This window comes from Periplaneta americana, chromosome 3 (genome assembly GCF_040183065.1).
Source record: "Periplaneta americana isolate PAMFEO1 chromosome 3, P.americana_PAMFEO1_priV1, whole genome shotgun sequence".
Classification (NCBI taxonomy): Eukaryota; Metazoa; Arthropoda; class Insecta; order Blattodea; family Blattidae; genus Periplaneta; species Periplaneta americana.
In genome coordinates, this window is record NC_091119.1 from 63,041,896 (window position 1) to 63,062,857 (window position 20,962).

The following is a 20,962-nucleotide window of genomic DNA, read 5'->3' on the forward strand; positions in this document are numbered from 1 at the left end:
CATTATTATTATTATTATTATTATTATTATTATGTCATCAATCATCCTGATCAATGCATCCTTTCAATGCACAAGAGAAGCAAAAACTAACAGATATTGCAAGAGTTAAACTGGATATTTCACATGTTCATAAATAATACCTGGGTTGCATTGGTATTTCAAATTGTATCTTAAGAATGAAGTTGAATCGACTCATGGTTTATTATGAACTTTCTCTTGCTTAGAATGATCATCTGAACACGATAAAATTTGTCCGTTTCATGATGGAACATCCTGTATATAATATTACTTATTTTTCATTAATAGAACTCACTTTTGACGGAAAATAAAATCAATGCATCTTCCCTACTAGAAATTGATATTCAGTTCCTAATGCAAGGTTGGCATTTAGTAATGAATAAATAGTTATAAGAATGATTCAAATAGCACACGGAAGTAACATTCAGGCAGTACTCACAGCCTTGTGTGCCATGACACAGCACTCTGCCAGCCGCAGCCAGAGCCGTGGGTTCATATGGAATACTTGCACAGCTTCAGTCAAGCAGTCAAATGCTTGAATGGGGCGCCCAGCATGCAGCAGGCTCACGCCCAGGTTGTACATCAGCTCGTAGCGCTTGTTGGACCCAAGAGTGAAGAGAGGACGACCTGAGTATGGCTCCCCTGCAACATGAATAAGAGACGGGATAACAAAAAGAATGGCTCACGCAAACAATTTTGGAACTGACTGAAAAATGATTTGAACTTCAAGCCTGCAGAAGAATGTCTCCCTCGAGGAGAACTTTCAGTTGACAGAAGCACACATACGCATATAGAATTATTCCAATTCAGAAACAATTAAGTAACTGAAAAACCTCCAAAAGAAAATAACATTTCAATGGATACCTAGTCATTGTGGCATACCTGGAAACAAGAAAGTCGATAATATTGCAAAACAGGCAACATATTTGCAGCCAAGACCTCTTCAAGTGATATCTCTATCCAATGCCTTTGCTTCAGTAAGGTCTCATTTTATAAACCTATGGATCAACAACTGGCTCCCTTCTGACAAAGGAAAAATTTTACAGTCCGTTCAAAAGAAGCCAAATGACCTGGAAATGTATAAAATCTTTCCCAGACATGTTCAACATTTTTAATAAGAGCCAGAACAGGACACATTCTCACACAATGTACCTACACCGATTTCACCTTTCTGATAATCCTACTTGTCTGTGGTGTAATAATCATGATGAAGATCTGGAACACATTCTTCTATACTGTCCATCCATAAACCACAAAAGAAGTACATTAAAATCATCAGTATCAGTTGCAGAAGACACAGTCCTGCAGTATATATTGACTACACCCCAACTCTGGCTACTAGCAACAGGCATCTATAATTAACACCGATCAAAATACCCCTCATTTCTCATGAAAAACAAGAACTGAAAAGACTATAGTGGACTTTATGTTGTCAGCAAACAGCTGGATACATTAAGAAGATTGATTGAAGCACATAAAATGTAAAATTTGCAAATTTCCTAAAAGCATTTGAAACATTAAAAAAAATGAAAGAATTTTGTTTCTGACTTGTTTGAATACTTTTGCTGAGTTGTAGATCCAATACTATGAAGCCAGAAGTGAGCAAGAGTTCAGTATAGAAACATCTTTCATCACTAGGCTAACAATTTCGTCTTACATGCCTATTCTGTTCCTTGATAAAAAAAAATGTAGGCTCTTCAGTTCTAAATTCTATTAAATACTAAATGAAGCATTCAAACATAACAACAGAAGTAGAAAAAGCTGCACCACTACAAAACCACCAGACTACCACTCGTACAACATTAATCTCAATTTAACAGAAACAGTAAAGAAAGATCAACATACAAAAGAAGAACTAAAACAGATAACGTTATAGAGGAACAAATGCCGGAGCTGGAGTATACTCATCTCTTTTTTCACACTAAATAGCTATAGGTGAAAACAAATCAAATTTTGATGCAGAAATTGAAGCAATACCTTTTTGCCCTAGAGCAATTAATATGTAGACCGAAAATGTTTCACAATGCTGTCTTACTAGTCGATTCAAAAGCTACAATACAAGCTATAGCATCAAACAAATTGCCTCTTACAAATAAAATTAACGAAATCCGAAAACTAATAAATTACTAGAAAACTTAGAGAAGAAAATACACTTCCAATGGATACCATCACACGTTAGCATAAGTGGGAATGAATTAGCACATAAAAAAAAAAAAAAAAAAAGGGCTACAAAACTGCATAGACAAAACAAAGTTTTGAGTACACACACATTAGGCATCAAAATTAAAACCAAATCAGAAGCAGAAATACTCCATAAAATTGATCACAATCACAAGGGAAAAAATGGGCAGATATCAACAAACTTTGGAAAACATATAGCTTAAAACCAAGACAAGAAGCTGTTGCCTCCTTCTGACTGAACACTGGTCATGATTGCCTTGCAGCACATCTCTGCAAAATTGGAATCCTTAATATTGAAGAATGCACCTTATGCAATTACCAGGTTCATCTATGGGAAGAGAACACCTATTCACATGCACTGCACTGAACAAGGAAGCACAACAAAATAAAAACTTCTCTCAACTTTATTGGGAAGCAAGAAGCAAAATGGGTTAAACGATCCCAAATTGCGACCATTAGAGAACAACAACAACATTCAAACAAAATAAATAAATAAATATATACAAATTCTATAGGTATGTGGCACTTTTATAGTGCTCATAATTGCTTATTTCAGTCATACAAGGAGAAAGAGATTAGCATATTTGCATGTTTTATTTCTTAGTTGCAAATCATATACCACCATTATACAAACGCATTTCAAGTTATTTCTAACCAAAGGTGAATATTTTATAGTGCATATAATATGCATATTTAAGGAATTAATGCATATTTAAACTTCTAGTGCATATAAAAGCATATTTTGTTAGCTTTTTTAGCAATTTGGTGCTTAAAGCAAGATTAAGAACCTGCAAAATCGGAACGATGGAATACAGAAGAAATGCAGACATTGAAACACATTACAGTAGTCATATTTTATTTACTGCAATTTGACAAATGTAGAGAGCGCATGGTGTACCTGTATAATATTGAGACATTAAGATGGATGAAAATTGAGATCGAAAGAACAAATAATCAAAACAAGAAGCCGCTTTATCGTCTACTTCACATGTGCATATGATTTTGACAGTTATCACGAGAATACTGCAGCATAATTGGCACAAAAGTTACGTGGTATTGATATAGACTTCATTGTGCTCACTAAACTCGGATTTCACTGCCTGTCAATAATAATATATGCACGATAATGCAATTTTCTGTTTTTTACTTCATGACATGGCAAATCAGAATATTTCACTTTATTAATGGTGAAAAGTCGGAGAAATTTCGAAAGCAAGTAGAATGCATTGTATTTTAGACTAGCTTAGCTGCAAGAAAATTATTAATTTTGTATTAGTTTCATCAACAATGCCAAACGAAAAATGTGCAAGAAATGTACTGCTTAGGCAGTTGGTTGAAGGACACGCAACTTTAATAACTGATCGTATCTAATATTGAATAATTTCAAGGAAAAATTGTTCCAGGGCCGGGTATCCATCCCATCACTTAGCACGCGAATGCTCTACCGACTGAGCTACCCCAGGAACTATAACACGACACCGTCACAATTTTTCCTTTATATCTACACAATTCTAATGAGCTGACAAGACGCCAGATCTCAACTATGAGTGCACACAAATGCTGTGTGACTTAAATTGTGACTTTCTGTTAACATACCTGCAGTAACAAATGTATTATGCAAATCTGGCTTTCAGGTAGTAGCTCCCTGTAAAGCAGGTTTGAATAATTACACATTATCATATCGTAGCTCCTATGATAACAAATTAAACACACTGTAATTGAGCAAATAATTGAGCAGCAAATAACATCCTCGTGTGCTTTCTGTGAATGTCAATGAAAGAACCAAAATGGCGGGCGATTATATTAAGTATTTATCGAGCCTTAGGAAGTGCATAACATCATCAGCAGCGAATGACAAGACGCACACGTTTAAATGTAGTCGCTCTGCAATGTGATTGGCTGCCGGAAATAAAAGCAATGGGACTATAAATAAACTAATTAAAGACATAATGAGATTGAATACCACTAGAATACCTAAAAAATACGCAATAATTAAAGCTCTAAAGATAGGAATCTATTGAACGACTAATGAAACTCTGGAAATATGAATTTCTCGCATAATCATCTTGGAAATATGAATTTCTCGCATAATCATCTTGGAAATATGAATTTCTCGCATAATCATCTTGGAGACAGACACAGGACCTATGCCATAAAGTTATTGTTGATGATGAACCATGCCACTTGCTAAGGTTCGTGAAAAACATGGAGCATGCAATTCACCTGCATCTGCTCTAGGAAGGCTTCTCATAGCAGCCTCATTCTCCTGGAGGGCTCGTTGCAGATAGTAGCATGCGAGGTGGGGCTTGCTCATGTAGTGGTGAATGCAACCCATGTTGTTGTAGTATAACACAGGAGGAGACTCACCTGTGTCCCTGAAACACAATGACCCTTATCAAACTCTGCACACTCAACACTATCAACAATCTGCATCATCTTCTCTTTTTCTTCTTGTCCTCCTCCTGGGATGGTCTGAAGCACTTAGGCCTTTGATACATTCACAAGGATTAAACGAAGTTCAGAAGTAAAAATAAACTATAATTTAAAACCCTTTATATCCTCTGAAGTCGAAAGCATTTTTCAAGATATGAAGATTGTATCAAAGTTATGATAGCTATTTTTTTTGCAGAGGCCCAAAAGAAAAATGTATACATCAAATTACTTCTCAAAGATTCTTTATTTTTCTACATATCCTCCAGCTCTATCAACACATTTTTGCAAGTACTTTGTCAATTTTAATATGCCTGGTCAGTAGAAGTCTGTTCCAGCAATATACAACCTATGATGTACCACTTCCTGCACCAGTCTTCCTTGACGAAACCTAAGAGTAAGAGTCTAGCAGTGCCAAATCCGGGCTGTATGGGGGATGAGGAAGAATCTTACAGTTATTTTTTTCAATTCATGCATGGTGGAATATGTTGTATCAGTCATGAAATGTCACATTGGAAAATGACTTTCCTGTCAATTTATCACGCAGCATTCGACAAAGCTGTTCAGTTACCTGAAATATCACAACCTATAAATCGCATAGTTTCAGGGACTACTTCCAGGGAGAAGCACAAGCTGACAACAGTTATTTTTCTTTCCTGCAACAACTGCCTGCATGAGATCAGAAGGCAGTGCCGTGATCCTCTCACAGTACACTGGAATTGAATTATGAATTGAATTAATGATGCAAACAATTTTCTGTTAGTTTAAGAAGGATTGTTTCAATAATAATTTTAAAAAATGTTTTATTATTTTTTGCTTCTTTATGGTGTGAAATATGCGCAAAATTGCTCTTCTTTTATGAAATATTCATCCAATTTACATAATTTTAATCACTGAAATCAGGGCAAAATAATCACCATAAAATGACACTTCTATTCATATAATATTTAATAATAATAATAATAATAATAATAATAATAATAATAATAATAATAATAATAATAATAATAATAATAATAAGCTAACCATCTCAAACGTCTGGATTTAATGTTCCTAATTATGTCAGGTGAAGAATACAATGCGTGCAGTTCTGCGTTGTGTAACTTTCTCCATTGTCCTGTAAGTTCATCCTGCTTAGCCCCAAATATTTTCCTAAGCACCTTATTCTCAAACGGGGGCGGCCGGGTAGCTCAGTTGGTAGAGCAGCTGGCTACGGACTGGAAGGTCCAGGGTTCCATCCCAGGTGGTGACAGGATTTTTTCTCATTGCCAAACTTTCAGAACGGCCCCGAGGTTCACTCAGCCTCCTATAAAATTGAGTAACGGGTCCTTCCCGGGGGTAAAAGGCAGTCAGAGCGTGGTGCTGACCACACCACCTCATTCTAGTGCCGAGGTCATGGAAAGCATGGTGCTCTACCTCCATGCCCCCCCAAGTGCCTTCATGACATGTTACGGGGATACCTTTTTTTTTTTTTTTAACCTTATTCTCAAACACCCTTAACCTATGTTCCTCTCTCAGAGTGAGAGTCCAAGTTTCACAACCATACAGAACAACCGGTAATATAACTGTTTTATAAATTCTAACTTTCAGATTTTTTGACAGCAGACTAGATGATAAAAGCTTCTCAACCGAATAATAACAGGCATTTCCCACATTTATTCTGCGTTTAATTTCCTCCTGAGTGTCATTTATATTTGTTACTGTTGCTCCAAGATATTTGAATTATTCCACCCCTTCGAAGGATAAATCTTCAATTTTTATATTTCCATTTCGTACAATATTCTGGTCACGAGACATAATCATATACTTTGTCTTTTCGGGATTTACTTCCGAACCGATCGCTTTACTTGCTTCAAGTAAAATTTCCGTGTTTTCCCTAATCGTTTGTGGATTTTCTCCTAACATATTCACGTCATCCACATAGACAAGAAGCTGATGTAACCTGTTCAATTCCAAACCCTGCCTGTTATCCTGAACTTTCCTAATGGCATATTCTAAAGCGAAGTTAAAAAGTAAAGGTGATAGTGCATCTCCCTGCTTTAGCCCGCAATGAATTGGAAAAGCATCAGATAGAAACTGACCTATACGGACTCTGCTGTATGTTTCACTGAGACACATTTTAATTAATCGAACTAGTTTCTTGGGAATACCAAATTCAATAAGAATATCATATAATACTTCCCTCTTAACCGAGTTATATGCCTTTTTGAAATCTATGAATAACTGATGTACTGTACCCTTATACTCCCATTTTTTCTCCATTATCTGTCGAATACAAAAAATCTGATCAATAGTCATCTATTACGCCAAAAACCGCACTGATGATCCCCAATAATTTCATCTACGTACGGAGCTAATCTTCTCAAAAAAATATTGGACAAAATTTTGTATGACGTCCACAAAAGTGATATTCCTCGAAAGTTACCACAGTTGGTTTTGTCCCCCTTCTTAAAAATAGGTACAATTATGGACTCCTTCCATTGTTCTGGTACAATTTCCCTTTCCCAAATAGCAAGTATAAGTTTATAAATTTCGCTATATAATGCACTTCCACCCTCTTGTATTAATTCTGCTGGAATTTGATCGATACCTGGAGACTTGTACTTTTTCAGATTTTCTATCGCAATTTCGACTTCTGAAAGCGTGGGTTCGGGTATAAATGGCTCAGCAGTTTGTATTTCAGTTTCGTCCCGATCATTTCTATCTGGCCTATGTACATTTAGTAGTTGCGCAAAATAGTTTTTCCATCTGTTTAGGACTGATGGAGAGTCTGCAAGCAAGTCACCATTCTCATCCTTGATCACGTTTACCCTTGGCTGATATCCATTCTTAAATTCCTTTATACCCTTATATAAATCTCGAATGTTTTTATTCTTACTATTTGTTTCTACCTCATTCAGTTTTTCCTTCAAGTAACCTCTCTTTTTATTGCAGACTCTAATTCCATTGTCACTACTAGTTACGTGTAGGCTCTCTTTTCCAATAGTTGGTCTAAAAATATCCTCCTGTCCTACTTCAGTGTTGAAATCCCCCAATAAAATTTTCATGTGATATCTAGGTAACTTATCAAAAGTATGTTCCAATTCCTCATAGAAGCTATCCTTTATATGGTCGTCTTTCTCTTCCGTAGGGGTGTGAGCATTTATAACTATGATGTCACACAATCTACCCTTAAGTACTAAATATGATAACCTGTCACTGATAAATTCGACCTTTTTTACTGCTGATTTTATTCTTTTATGAACAAAGAATCCTGTTCCTAATTGGTGATTATTGTTTCCTTCCCCATAACACAACAAGTAATCTCCTATTTGTGATATTCCATTCCCATCTAACCTAACCTCTTGTACTCCCACGAAGTCTATTCTATATCTAGCTAGTTCTTTAGCTACTAATGTTACCCCTCCTGTTCTATAAAGACTAGTTACGTTCCAAGTGCCAAATCTCAAAACCTTATTCCTTTGCTGTGGTCGTGCCAGAGAATCAGTCCTATTCCGAGGCTTATTGTAGGGATTCGTAACAAGCTGTTTTTTACGGTGATGGGTTGTTAGCCCTTCGCCCAACCCCCAAGCTGAAGGACCACCCCTTACAGGCTGTCCACGACTGCTTATTCAATATATTCGCAGCTACCCTCCATATCTGGAGGCCATCTCCTCTATCCGCAACCTGAGGACGCGCCATGCCGTGGTGATAGGGACCCACAATACATGGACCTGTCTTCAGACAGTTCACTAAAAGTAGGCGCCCACTTACTGGAACTGAGTCATACGGCACATTCGGATTTTTATTCTTTGCATTATTTTAAATGGAGCGTTGCTCACTTGGCCGTATCACCTTTGTCCGCATGACAGGATTCCGATCAGAATTCTTGCCAGAGAATTCTAAATGGATTTTCGTACAGTCCGAGATCGAAATACGGAATGTCATTGCAAATAAATTGATTGCAAGGCCTCCAATCACGGTGATATTGAAGATATAATGAAATGAATGACGTGAAGCTTATTTTATGAAGTCCAACAGTATGAAGAGCTTTATAATTTATGAAATTAGAATTATATAGCAATGTAATATAGAGAAAGAACATGTGGGATGAGATTAGAAAAATACTAAATTAACCAGTTATGTTGTTCATAGTTTATTTAAATTACAAGATATTCATTTTGTTTCCAGATTCAGTTCAGAACACTACAATGAAATAATGTGCTCTAGCGATAAATTACAAGACTATTTGATGATTCATTCAGAAATGCGGACAAGTGAGCAATACTATAATAAAAATCCGAATGCAACAAACGAATTTTTTCCGGTAAGTGAGTGCCTACTTTAAACAACAACCATGGCCTTCTTTATTATCCGTGGATGTTTTCATTGTCACAATTGATACAGTCCTTGCGTCTCACTGGATGGTACCTAATATCTGATTTATACCTTGCTGCCCACATTCCTACGATGCATCCATCCATTACTTTAGATGTATAAGGCATGAGATTTTCTAAAATTTACCCTCAACAAATTGTTTATTCAAAGCCTACACAAACAATATTATCATGATGTACTGAAGTTCATATGATATTTCTGTGCAGAAATTCTGCGTTATCAAATGATGAAGGATGAATAGGATAGAGAAAAATTCTCTCTGGCACCAAGACTCGAATCCAGGTTTTCAGCTCTACGTGCTGACATTTTATCCACTAAGCCACACCTGATTCCAGCTCCGATGACGGATCGAATCCCCTCACTTTAAGGTCTACCTCTCAGTTTTCCCTTTGGTGGCCTACCCTCATGTACTACTGTGTCACAATGTCCAAAGCACTATGTACGTAGGTGCACTCATTACGAGTGACTAAGTGGCCGGGTCTAGATAAACAAGCTGACTGCTATTATAATTACACAACAATAGTAGGGTTTACAATGCCTTCTGTATATCAGTATGTCTTTTGTTTCCCAACCAGTCCTCATATCTTCATAAGATGAAAATTCAAATAAATATTGACTTCGACCTGGAATATTAATGAACACTTCTATAAAAAGGGACTCAACCAATCTAGATCTAATTTAAGTGACAGTTGGATAAATGAGAAATTTAGTGAAGGAAAAGGAAATTTCTGCAAAAGGACTTAGTACCTGCAAACTCACTTGAATGACAAGCTGCTCTGAGGGATGGAATTGAGCACTTTGATAGCTTTCCTGTAATTGCCACGCTGGTACTCTAGGTTGCCCTTCAGCAGCACTGACGTAAGAGTGGGGCCACCTGTTGTTATCAGATTCTTGATCTCACGTTTGCATGCCTTGAGGGCATGTGTCATGAGGTAGCAGCGTGCGCGGTACTGCAGCAGCTTCAGTCGAAATGTGTCTGTTGCTGCATCACCCACCACTGGCTGTAACACCACAATAATATTGTTCATTTCCATTGTCACCAGACATGGTTATTTACTTGATTTTATATTTCACTTCATACTTTAGACTTTACATTACTTCTTAGTTTATATTACACTTTACTTTATACCAGGCATCACAAAATTGTGTTTCGTGAAACAGCACCTGAACTCTGACATAAGCTCCACGTGAAAACACCTCTCTTCACGCTGAACCATTTCCTCTAGTATTGTCTGTACTGTCAACATCATTCTTTTATCCTATACTATCTGAATCGTGATTTGGCGTTCATAACAGCTGAACAAACTAAACTGCCAACTTCAAGGACGTAATCAAAACATTGTTGACATGTATGATGCATGAAATTTTTTTCTGTGATGATAAATGTTTGGAAAGTGCAATCGAAAGAAAATGAGTTACATAATTTTTTTTTGTCTGAAGTCACTTTCAAATGTTTCTGATTCAAAAATAGATAAATACTGTGACATCCTAGAAAGATTACTTTCAGAATTTAGAGATACTGGGTGTTCAGTTCAAAGTGTGTCATGGCTCGCTGTATGCTGTCATGTGGCTAGTCGATGAGCCTAGAGAATTCAATCTTCCTACACTTCCGCAGAGGTGTATTACCTATGTACCAGAGAAGTTGCCTAGAAAGTACGGTGTTCATTCTGAAGTGTACTTACCGATATGTGCGGTAATGCCAGTAGTGGCAGAAATGTGAACCGTTTCGAAACATGTACTGAGGTGAGTTTTTTTCTTACTGTCGAGATGTGGGGAGAGGGTTAAGACGATTACTTACGTATTTATTGATATTAATTTCGACAGTCAACATGAACACGGAGAATTTGATTTGTGTTGTGGAATGTTGCCGTACGCAACCGATGATAACAAATACCCTGCGTACGACTTGCCCGTGCAAAACACAGTTCGAAAGAGTTTATGGTAGCACACAGACCGTACAGACCGCCATCTGTTGCTACAACGTTCAAGTTATACCTTACATGTTCTCAAGTTCAGATTGAACGCCTTGATTAATAGGCAACTTCTCTGACACAAAAGCTGAAACTCGCTTCAAATCACTGCCTCATCAACAGTGACGTCATGACACACTTTGAAATGAACACCCAGTAGAAGGCTTTGTGATTTTAAACATACGGAAAATGATTTCTCTCTATTTGCAAATCTTTTTAACACACCCATTCTGAAGGTACGGCCAGACTTACAATTTGAGGTTGCTGATCTCCAAAATATCATCATCATCATCATCATCATCATCATCATCCTATAGCTGTATGGCCCTTTAAGTTTAGCCTAGGCTTCCTTTGTGATAGATGCCCATATCAGGACGAATAGAAGGAATAGTGTACGCACTCCTATGTTCTCTCATTGTCGGTGGCGGACCTGAGAACTAGTGGCGCTTCGATCGATAAAGTCCATTGTTTGTCTGAGATCAGACACCTCGAAAATACAACTTCTCGCGCGTTTAATGGTGAAAGTTGTTAGGGGTTGTTAGTATGCATTGTTGTTTGGATTTGTGTAGAAGTCTTCAATTTGTTGTGTTTTGAAGTAACCAGTGACAAAAGAATATTGTGTGGTGGTTTACAAAATAATTGCAAAAATGCCGTACTGTTTTGCTCCGGATTGTAGATCGGGATATGGTAGAAATAGTGACAAAAGACATTATTACGTAACAAGGCAGTTAAGAAGTCTGTAGAAACTTGTATAAAAGAAAAAATTGTTCTTTGTGAAGAAATGCATGGTCAAGGCTGGGAAAGTGCTGTGCCCGAGTTGGTAAATACCACTCCTGCCGTGTTGATTGACAGATTTTTAGTGCATCATGTGGCAGGTTATGTCGTAAATCATTCCTCTAAGTTTATTGCGTGTACCCTGTGTCCATTCCCTTTGACAGAAAAGTAATGTGTCTAAACATTGTGCAGCTCTCACCCAAATCAAGGACTACGGATCCGGTAGGAACGTCAGTTTTTTAACCCATCCCTCCCAAGCTGTGTACGACGTACTTCTTCAAACAGAAATGAAAATTAAAGAAAAGATTAGTTCAGCGAGTGCAATGTGGGGTGATATCTTCTATGACTGTCTTGACACTATTGACACTCTTATGACCCAGTCTTCGGGAGCAGTTGTTGCAGAGAACACATCATGGATATTATTCCTAAATTGGTTTACCATTACTTAAAATGTCGATTCTTCTTCAGGACAAAGGAAATCCGAAGAGAATTACAATCTCGTAAATCCGCCAAGTCATCTCGCAAACTCTCGAAGGTAGCAGGCAACTAATCATTCATATGGTGAGTAATTTAATTAATTTATAAGCACGTAAAATATCTTTCAACTCTGGTTTTATTTAACATTTTGTAGAGTTTTCTGTCCCTGAATTCGCAACTTGTTAAAAACTGAACTTATTGCTTTCATAGCGTTTCAGATCCCATTGTATTTTCTGTTACGAACATCCATAATAGTATTAACTGAGCGAAGGCTATTAATTATGAATAAGGGACTATGCAGGTATTCCTAAAGTTACGAATAGACGGGTAAAATGGTAGAAATTTGCTTTTAAAAAGGACTACGTTTAGCGTAACAAGAACTGTGAACTTCCTCCAAGTCACGATCCTAGCGATAGAAGCGCCGCATTGCGGCGGACCCGTGTAAACCCGCTGAGTGCATACACTATTCCTTCTATTCGTCCTGCCCATATGTCTCCACCTTCTTCATCCCAGCTGTCTCAAATCATTTTCCACATCATCACTCCGTCTAAACATGGGTCTTCCTCTCTTTCTACTGCCTCCCATCTTTCCTTCTAAAATCTTCTTCACCCCTCTGTCCTGGCTCATTCCTTGTACAGCTGTCAAAAGAAAAAGTGGCCGCTCTCCTGGAACAAAGTTCCCTTCGGGTATCTTCGCTATAATTCAGAGACAGGCGATGTTACATGTTGTTGGACCACGTTGCCTGATATCTACAGTTATAATTGAAGTATTCTCTCTGTGATTCGATAGCGTAATGGTAGCGTTCAGGCATCTTATTCATGAGGTCCTGCGTTCGACTACAACCTCGTGCTTTTTATGTTCTTTTTTGTTATGTTTTTGAGAGAGACAAACTATACATAATGGCTCCTTTCTCTTTTACGATTATTTTAGTAATTAACATCAGGTTCATTAATATATCATGCCATGACTTTATCATTATGATATTGTGGCTGCAAATGGAAAGAAAAAAGATTTTATTCTCAATAAAAATATCTTTCGTGGCATAAACAAAACAAATTTACTGGCGTCGGCCTTAAAACATTCAAACAATTAAGCGTTCAAAAAACAAAACAAAAAGCCACAATTCAATATTTAGTCTATCTTCCTCTTATCTCGATCATCTTGCAGTCGAGTGGGCATGGAATCGACTAGTCTTTGCAAATAGTGACTGTTCTTAGACACGATATTCCAGGCATTCTGAACATACCCACATACATAAGTGTTCTGTCCATGGGCAGGTCTTTCATTGCAAACCCAGCAATCTCCAATCTTTCCTATTTTCTGCCTTCCTCTTAGTCTCCGCATATGATCCACATATCCTAATGTCTTCTATTATTCTTTTCAACCAGAGACCCAACCAATTCCTTTTTCTCTTTCTAATCAGTTTCAGCATCATTCTTTCTTCACTCACTTTTTCAAACACAATTTTATTTCTTATTCTGTCTGTCCACTTCACACGCACTGTTCTTCACCACATCCACATTTCAAATGCTTCAATTCGTTTCTCTTCATTTCGTCGTAATGTCCATGTTCCTTCCCCATACAATGCCACACTCCACACAAAGCACTTCACTAGTCTCTTCCTTAGTTCTTTTTCCAGAGGTCTGCAGAATATCCTTCTTCTTCTATTAAAAGCTTCCTTTGTTCATGTTTGCAGTTTTTCTTGGGAAGGATAGGCCTAAATGCGGTAACATCCCGTTGCTTTCCGCACACCATCGCATCTTATTAAATTCCAGGGGACCCAAGCATGGAGATGAGGAGAGTGGATTTGACTAATTGGGCCCTCCGGACTTCACCGAAAGTCACGGCAAGGGTTAAATATTAATTCTATCAGGATGTTTGACCCGATCAGAGACCGGGAAATCTCAATTAGCCTTTGCCCCCTGCATCCTGGACTAGCTCCTACGAATCATCAGAAAATCTTAGAGTGTGATTGGGCCAATTTTTCCGAAAATGTTTCCACACTTTTGCCCTCGTAACTCAGCGGACGAACGTCGAAATTTAGATGTCAACGTCTCAGGTTCAATTCCTCGTTACTCCTTTTCATTTTATTGTGGTTCAAGATAGTATAATGTAATAATACAAAAAGAAAAACTAATACCAGTATTATGCAACTGGATTTTTCCAAACCTAATATTAAATTTATGTTATTCATATCGCTAAAGAACGATTACAATATAAATAACTAGAATATTATTTGTACAGTATCACTAAAGAACGATAATAGAATATAAATGATAAATATCGGTTTGTTTAATTAATATAAGATATTATATAATACTTATTTAATTATCTAAATAAAATAACCTATTTTACAAAGAAGGATGGTTATTTGTGTTATAATAATTACTTACATAAAATACAGATTATTTATATTGCGAAAGAACAATAACAATATAAATAACTTGAATATTATTTTATAATGCTAATGAAGGAAAACAGAATATAAATGATAACTTGAATATTATCTATATCGCTAAAGAACGATAACAATATAAAAAACGTGAATATTATTCATATCGGAATTTCACAGATTTATTACAGATATATTTAAGAAATTGTAGAAGAATAGTAATTAGTAACAGTGTCCTATTTATTCTTCTTGGAGCCAAATTTGTAACTTTTAAAAGTGTGGTTACTATGTTGAAGTGTATGTGTTGTAACGGATGCTTGATTTGTTATGTATGTGAGTCAGTTATGTGATGCTTGATGTCGTCGCAATGTCGTGATTATAGTTTGATTGTGTTTGTATGACTATTGTGTATTAATTTATGATGTATGGTACGGAAGGCTGCGTATTTGTGTTATAGAAGTGTTACGTATGTGTGTTGTTAATGTTTTTGTATGTTTCAAATTGATACCTGATATTTATTTTGCAATCGCAATGCCTAATTTACGGTTTGTTTATGTTTTGTTTACATCGCGTAAGCTAATTTAATTTTCTTTTCTATTTCTCTTTATGCTTATCTTTTATGTGTATGAAACTATAGCCCTAACATACATATGTAAAATAGGGCTAACCACCATTGGAGATACAATAATAAAAATTGTTATTCATATCGTTATAAAACGATAACAGAATACAAATGATGACTTGAATTTTATTCATATCTCTAAAGAACGATAACAAAATATAAATAACGTGACATCCATAAAGAACGATAACTGAATATAAATGATAATTTGAATAGCATTTACATCGCTAAAGAACGTTTAAAAAATAAAATGAAAACTTGAAGAAGGCCCGAACCCACAACCTTTGAATCACTAAACAAGCACTCTACCGCTGGCCTACGAGGCGCAGACATGGAACACTTTCATAGTTCGGGAACTGCTTGTACAAGCACATGCATCATGTAACATCGCCACGACCCGAAGTGGACTTTGAAAATATTCGCTGTTCACGAGTGCGGCCACTTTTTTTTTGACAGCTGTACATGTCCCATCCATCTCAATCTTCTTGATCTTAATGTTGCCACAATGTCTGGTGTATTATATTTGTTCATAATTTCAGAGTTTGTACGAATTCTCCATATGCCTTTTTCATATATTGGACTGTAAATTCTTCGAAGTATTTTCCTTTCCCAAGTCATTAGTTGCTTTTTTGACTTGTCTGTTAAAGTCCATGACTCTGATCCATATGTTACACTAGGTTTTATAATTGTTTTATATAATCTTTCTTTTAATATCTGTAACAAATATCTTTTTCTAAAGAGATGTGCCAGTGCTTCATAGTATTTATTTTCTTGATTAATTCTTGCTTTAATCTCTCTCTCAAATGACACCTTTGTGAAAGCAAGCACAAGGGTTGTGTTGGTTTAGATGTATTTAAAAATACTGACTTCTCTAAATATCCACGTCTTACATCATTTGCTGCCACAATTGCATCTATGTTCGGTTCTATATGTATTTGTCAACAATTTTTTTCAAAATTAAACATATGAATGAGGAAGGTAGTGATGAACACAAACTGCCTATGCTCTCTAGCTTACTACGACCGATGCTGCCCACTTTGTGTGTAGTATTTATACTGCATCATGAATTTGTGACATTTTGCGATGCCTGCTTCACACACTTTATGGTGGACGGATAGCTCAGTTGGCACAGCAACTGGCTATGGATTGGAAAGTCTCAGGTTCAATTCCAGGTGGTGATGGGATTTTTCTCGTTGCCAAACCTTCCAGAATGGCCTGGAGGTTCAATCAGCCTCCTATTCAATTGAGTACTGGGTCTTTAGAGAGAGTGAAAGGTGATCGGAGCATGGTGCTACCACACCACCTCATCCTAGTGCAGAGGTTATGAAATCATGGAGGTCTATTTCCATGCAACCAAAAATGCCTTCATGGCGTGTATAGGGGATACATTCATACAATTTATACTTTACATTGTAATTCACTTTATATTTTGCATTATACTTTATTTTATAGTTTATATCATACTTTACTTAATAATTTACTTTATACCATGGTCTGTCAACTCATGGTAAGAATGCATATGGCACAGTACTGGCCAGCACTCAGCAGTCTAGAGACTGCACGTAACAACAGATAAGGTTCTTGTTTAGCATTTCTGAGCAATAGGTGCACAATACCGCGAATGTCCATGTTTCTGCTCCATACAATGCCACACTTCACACAAAGCATTTCACTAGTCTCTTCCTTAGTTATTTTTTCAAAGGTCCGCAGAAAGTACTCCTTTTCCTGTAAAAGCTTTCTTTGCCATTGTCATCCTTCTTTTGACTTCCTGACAGCAACTCATGGTACTAGTTATAGTGCGCCCCAAATATCTAAAGCTGTCCACGTGTTCCACTAACTTGTTGTTCTTATTTGCATTTATCTTCATCCCATACTGCATACAGCTATCATTTTGCACCAATAGCATATTCCCTAGTATCATGTCTTCTTCTCCTAACAACGCTATATCATCAGAAAATTTGATGCACTTTATTCCTCTTCCTCCTACTATCACCCCACCCATGTTTCGAGAACAGTTCTTCGCTAACTCCTCCAAGTATATGCAGAGAACGCACCAGCTTTGGTGGCTGAAACCCACCCAAGAAGAAAATGAATGTCATATGAATTATTATATATTGTTCATCGGATCCTTGACCTCCAGAGAAGAAGGTGCCGGTGCAGGTGTTACGTGCTGTCTCTTCTCACTTTATAGATCTCTTGGATATGGAACAACAAGTTTTGATGGTGAAATCATTGCAATAAGTGAATGTCTCAGGAATCTTCTATGCCACATCAATAAATTTAGGAATGCAGTTATATTGTCAGACTCCAAAGCAGCAATTCTATCAATCATCTCTAAAGACACACCTTCATCTCAAACAGCAGAAATAACTAAAATGCTCTCTCAATTAATATCACTCAATAAAAGAATTGTATTCCAATGGATACCATCCCATTGTGTAATCCTGGGAAACGAGACTGCAGATGCTTTAGCAAAAAAGGGCAACACTGCTACTTACAGACCTGTTACTAAATCTACGTATTACTCTGTGAAGAGATTTATTAAATCTACATACTTAGACTTCAACAAACAAAATTTGATAACAAAATCTCAAGGGAAAAAATGGAACTCTCTGCATCAAAATCCACAGTTAATTCCCGATTTACCACGCAAATCGTCTGTAGCTGCATTTAGATTGGCAACAGACCATGACTGTTTGGCCAAACACCTCCATAGAATTGGAATATATCAGTCCCCTAACTGCCCATTGTGCAACTCAAACCAAGAAATGTAGCTGCATTTAGATTGGCAACAGACCATGACTGTTTGGCCAAACACCTCCATAGAATTGGAATATATCAGTCCCCTAACTGCCCATTGTGCAACTCAAACCAAGAAATGGATTCGGAGCACCTCAAAATCTGTGCTTCAGTGGCTGGTCATGATAATATCTTTGAAAAATATTGGAGTGCAAGAGGTCAAATGACTTTATTGTCAAACGCCTGGCATTAGAAAACAACAACATATTGTTCATCAATTTCGTGGCAAAATATTTGTTTAAAATAGTGCATAATGACTCCGTAATGAACTTTCCAAGAGTATGTCTCTGTTAAGAATCTTTCTGATTCAATCTAAAAGAACATTATATTTAAAAGGCATTGAGTCAGTTTTTATTGCCTCTCTTCCCGTAAAGCCGACTGTTTATTATTGCAACTCGACACTTCCATGCCTGCGACAAATACAGTCTCTTTTATTAATTTCGTTTGAAATTATGAGTTGCGTTTGTCATAAGTTGTTTTATTTAGTGGTCAGCAGCACAACTGCTGACATTGTGACATTTTTTTTTCAAGCTTTGAATCGCATGTTTACAGTACAGTACTTGTATTTATATTATAATTATAATAAAATTACAAATGTGACATTTAAAATTACACATTAATACTGCCGTTCATACATTCACTTAGTGATCTGTACAAGGACAGGTCTTTCACTGCAAACCCAGCTTTCTCCAATCTTTTCTATTTTTTGCCTTCCTCTTTATCTCCTCATATGATCCATACAGCTATCTTAATGTCGTCTATCATCTGATATCTTCTTCTGCCCCGAACTTTTCTCCTGTTCACCATACCTTCCAGTACATCCGTCAGTAGACAGTTTCTTCTCAGCCAGTGACCCAGCCAATTCCTTTTTCTCTTCCTGATCAGATTCAGCATAATTCTTTCTTCATCCCCTCTTTTCAACACAGCTTCATTTCTTATTCTGTCTGTCCATTTCACACGCTACATTCTTCTCCATTTTCACATGTCAAATGTTTATATTCGCTTCTCTTCACTTCGTCGTAATGTCCATGTTTCTGCCCCTACAATGCCATACTCCATACAAAGCACTTTACCAGTCTCTTCCTTAGTTCTTTTTCCAGAAGTCCACAGTACATGCTCCTTATTCTATTAAAAGCTTCCTTTGCCATTGCTATCCTCCTTTTGACTTCCTGTCAGCATCTCATGTTATTGCTTACAGTACATCCCAAGTATTTAAAGCTCTCCACTTGCTCTACTGCCTCATTTAGAATTCGCAAGTTTATCTTCTATATTTTTCTTCCTATGACCATGTTCTTCGTCTTGTTTGCATTTATCTTCATCCCATACTGGTCACAGCTGTCATTTAGCTCCAGTAACATATCCTTTAGTATCATCTCCTCTTCTGCTAACAACACCATATCATCAGCAAATCTTATGCACTTTATTCTTCTTCCTCCTATATCACTCCTCTCATGATCTGAAAACAGTTCTTCACCAAATAGATGTTGAACAGGGGATAGATGATAAAGGGCAACTTGACATACTCCTCTCCCAATTTCACTTCCTTCTGACATTTCTCCTTCTATCCTGACTTTGACCCGTTTCATATAATGATTACTGAAGTCTTCTCTCTTTCCAAAATACTGCCGTATGAGGTGAAATTAAATTTATAGTAGCTGCAGTGTCATGTTTGGTATATGCTCCATATCAGATTACTTTCCACAACCATTGAAAAACAAAAAAGTAGTAATGTGTTGGATTCATGTTTGCTAAACAGAGGTATCAAATTACAAAGTGAAACCTAAGAGAGTGAAAAATGTTCGGTAGTGTGCCTAGAAGTGGATGATCATAATGGGACAGGAAGAATATCACAGTGACGTTAGTGAATAATATGATCACAGTACTGCGGTTTCAATAGATAACCCAGTTGATACACGTCCAAATGAAGACAGTGGGTGTGATATAAAATAAGAACAAACACCAATGTATTATGATTTCAGATATTTCTTAAGCAAAAGTAACTACCAAATATTTTCACTTGGTAAAAAAGAAAGAGAATTCAATATCCAATACAATGGCCAACACCTTCCTAGGACTTATGAATCCAAATATCTTGGAGTTATTTTCGATAGTAAGTTAACATGGAGCAACCGTTTGAAATGCATTTCTGAAAAAGCTCTTAAAAGATTCTCCCTTCTAAAAAGGCTAGCAGGAAAGAAACGGGGATGCTCTAGGAATACTTTGAACACTACATACAAAATGTTTATACAGCCAGTGCTGTCATACTGCGGAGAAATTTTAATTACTTCACCTTTCATAAACGAAATAGAATATGTTCAAAACCAAGCTCTCAGACTCATTACTAGTGGAATCAAAACAACGCCAATAGATTCTATGAGATTCCTCACTAATATTAACAGCATCAAAATGACAATAGAAGAAAAAGCACTGATTCAATATGAAAAACTTATTGGATTTCCAGGAAACAATTGGCATTCATACAGTCCTCTATGTAGATTGAAAACTCAAAAAAGTTTCATATCCATTGTTCAAGAATTAAAACAGAAAATCAATATCCCGAATTTAAAAGAAAACTTACAAATTAAACCAAACTCTTTAACTTCATTAAATATGGAGCATAATCTAAATTTAACAGAAGAAATACTGACATCAGAAGTAAACACTGAAATACTGAAACTATTGTCTTTAGAGACAATTAATATTAGGTACCCTCCACAAAACTGGCTTCATTTATACACCGACGGATCCTTGATCTCCAGAGAAAAAGGTGCCGGTGCAGATGTTACGTGCTGTCTCTTCTCACTTTATAGATCTCTTGGATATGGAACAACAAGTTTTGATGGTGAAATCGTTGCAATAAGTGAAAGTCTCAGGAATCTTCTATGCCACATCCATAAATTTAAGAATGCAGTTATATTGTCA

General features: G+C 36.7%; 1 protein-coding gene across 6 annotated transcripts in view; it reads right to left on the reverse strand.

The window, feature by feature from the left end:
• Positions 1-20,962, reverse strand: part of LOC138696086 (CCR4-NOT transcription complex subunit 10-like) — a 95,122-nt gene that overhangs the window by 48,866 nt on the left and 25,294 nt on the right. For all 6 annotated transcript variants that reach the window (XM_069820618.1, XM_069820619.1, XM_069820615.1 and 3 more), the window contains 3 exons: positions 9,766-10,007; positions 4,423-4,574; positions 458-660 (listed from right to left, as the gene is read on the reverse strand). In XM_069820618.1, the coding sequence (XP_069676719.1) occupies positions 458-660; positions 4,423-4,574; positions 9,766-10,007 (597 nt within the window). The remainder of the gene's footprint in view (positions 1-457; positions 661-4,422; positions 4,575-9,765; positions 10,008-20,962) is intronic.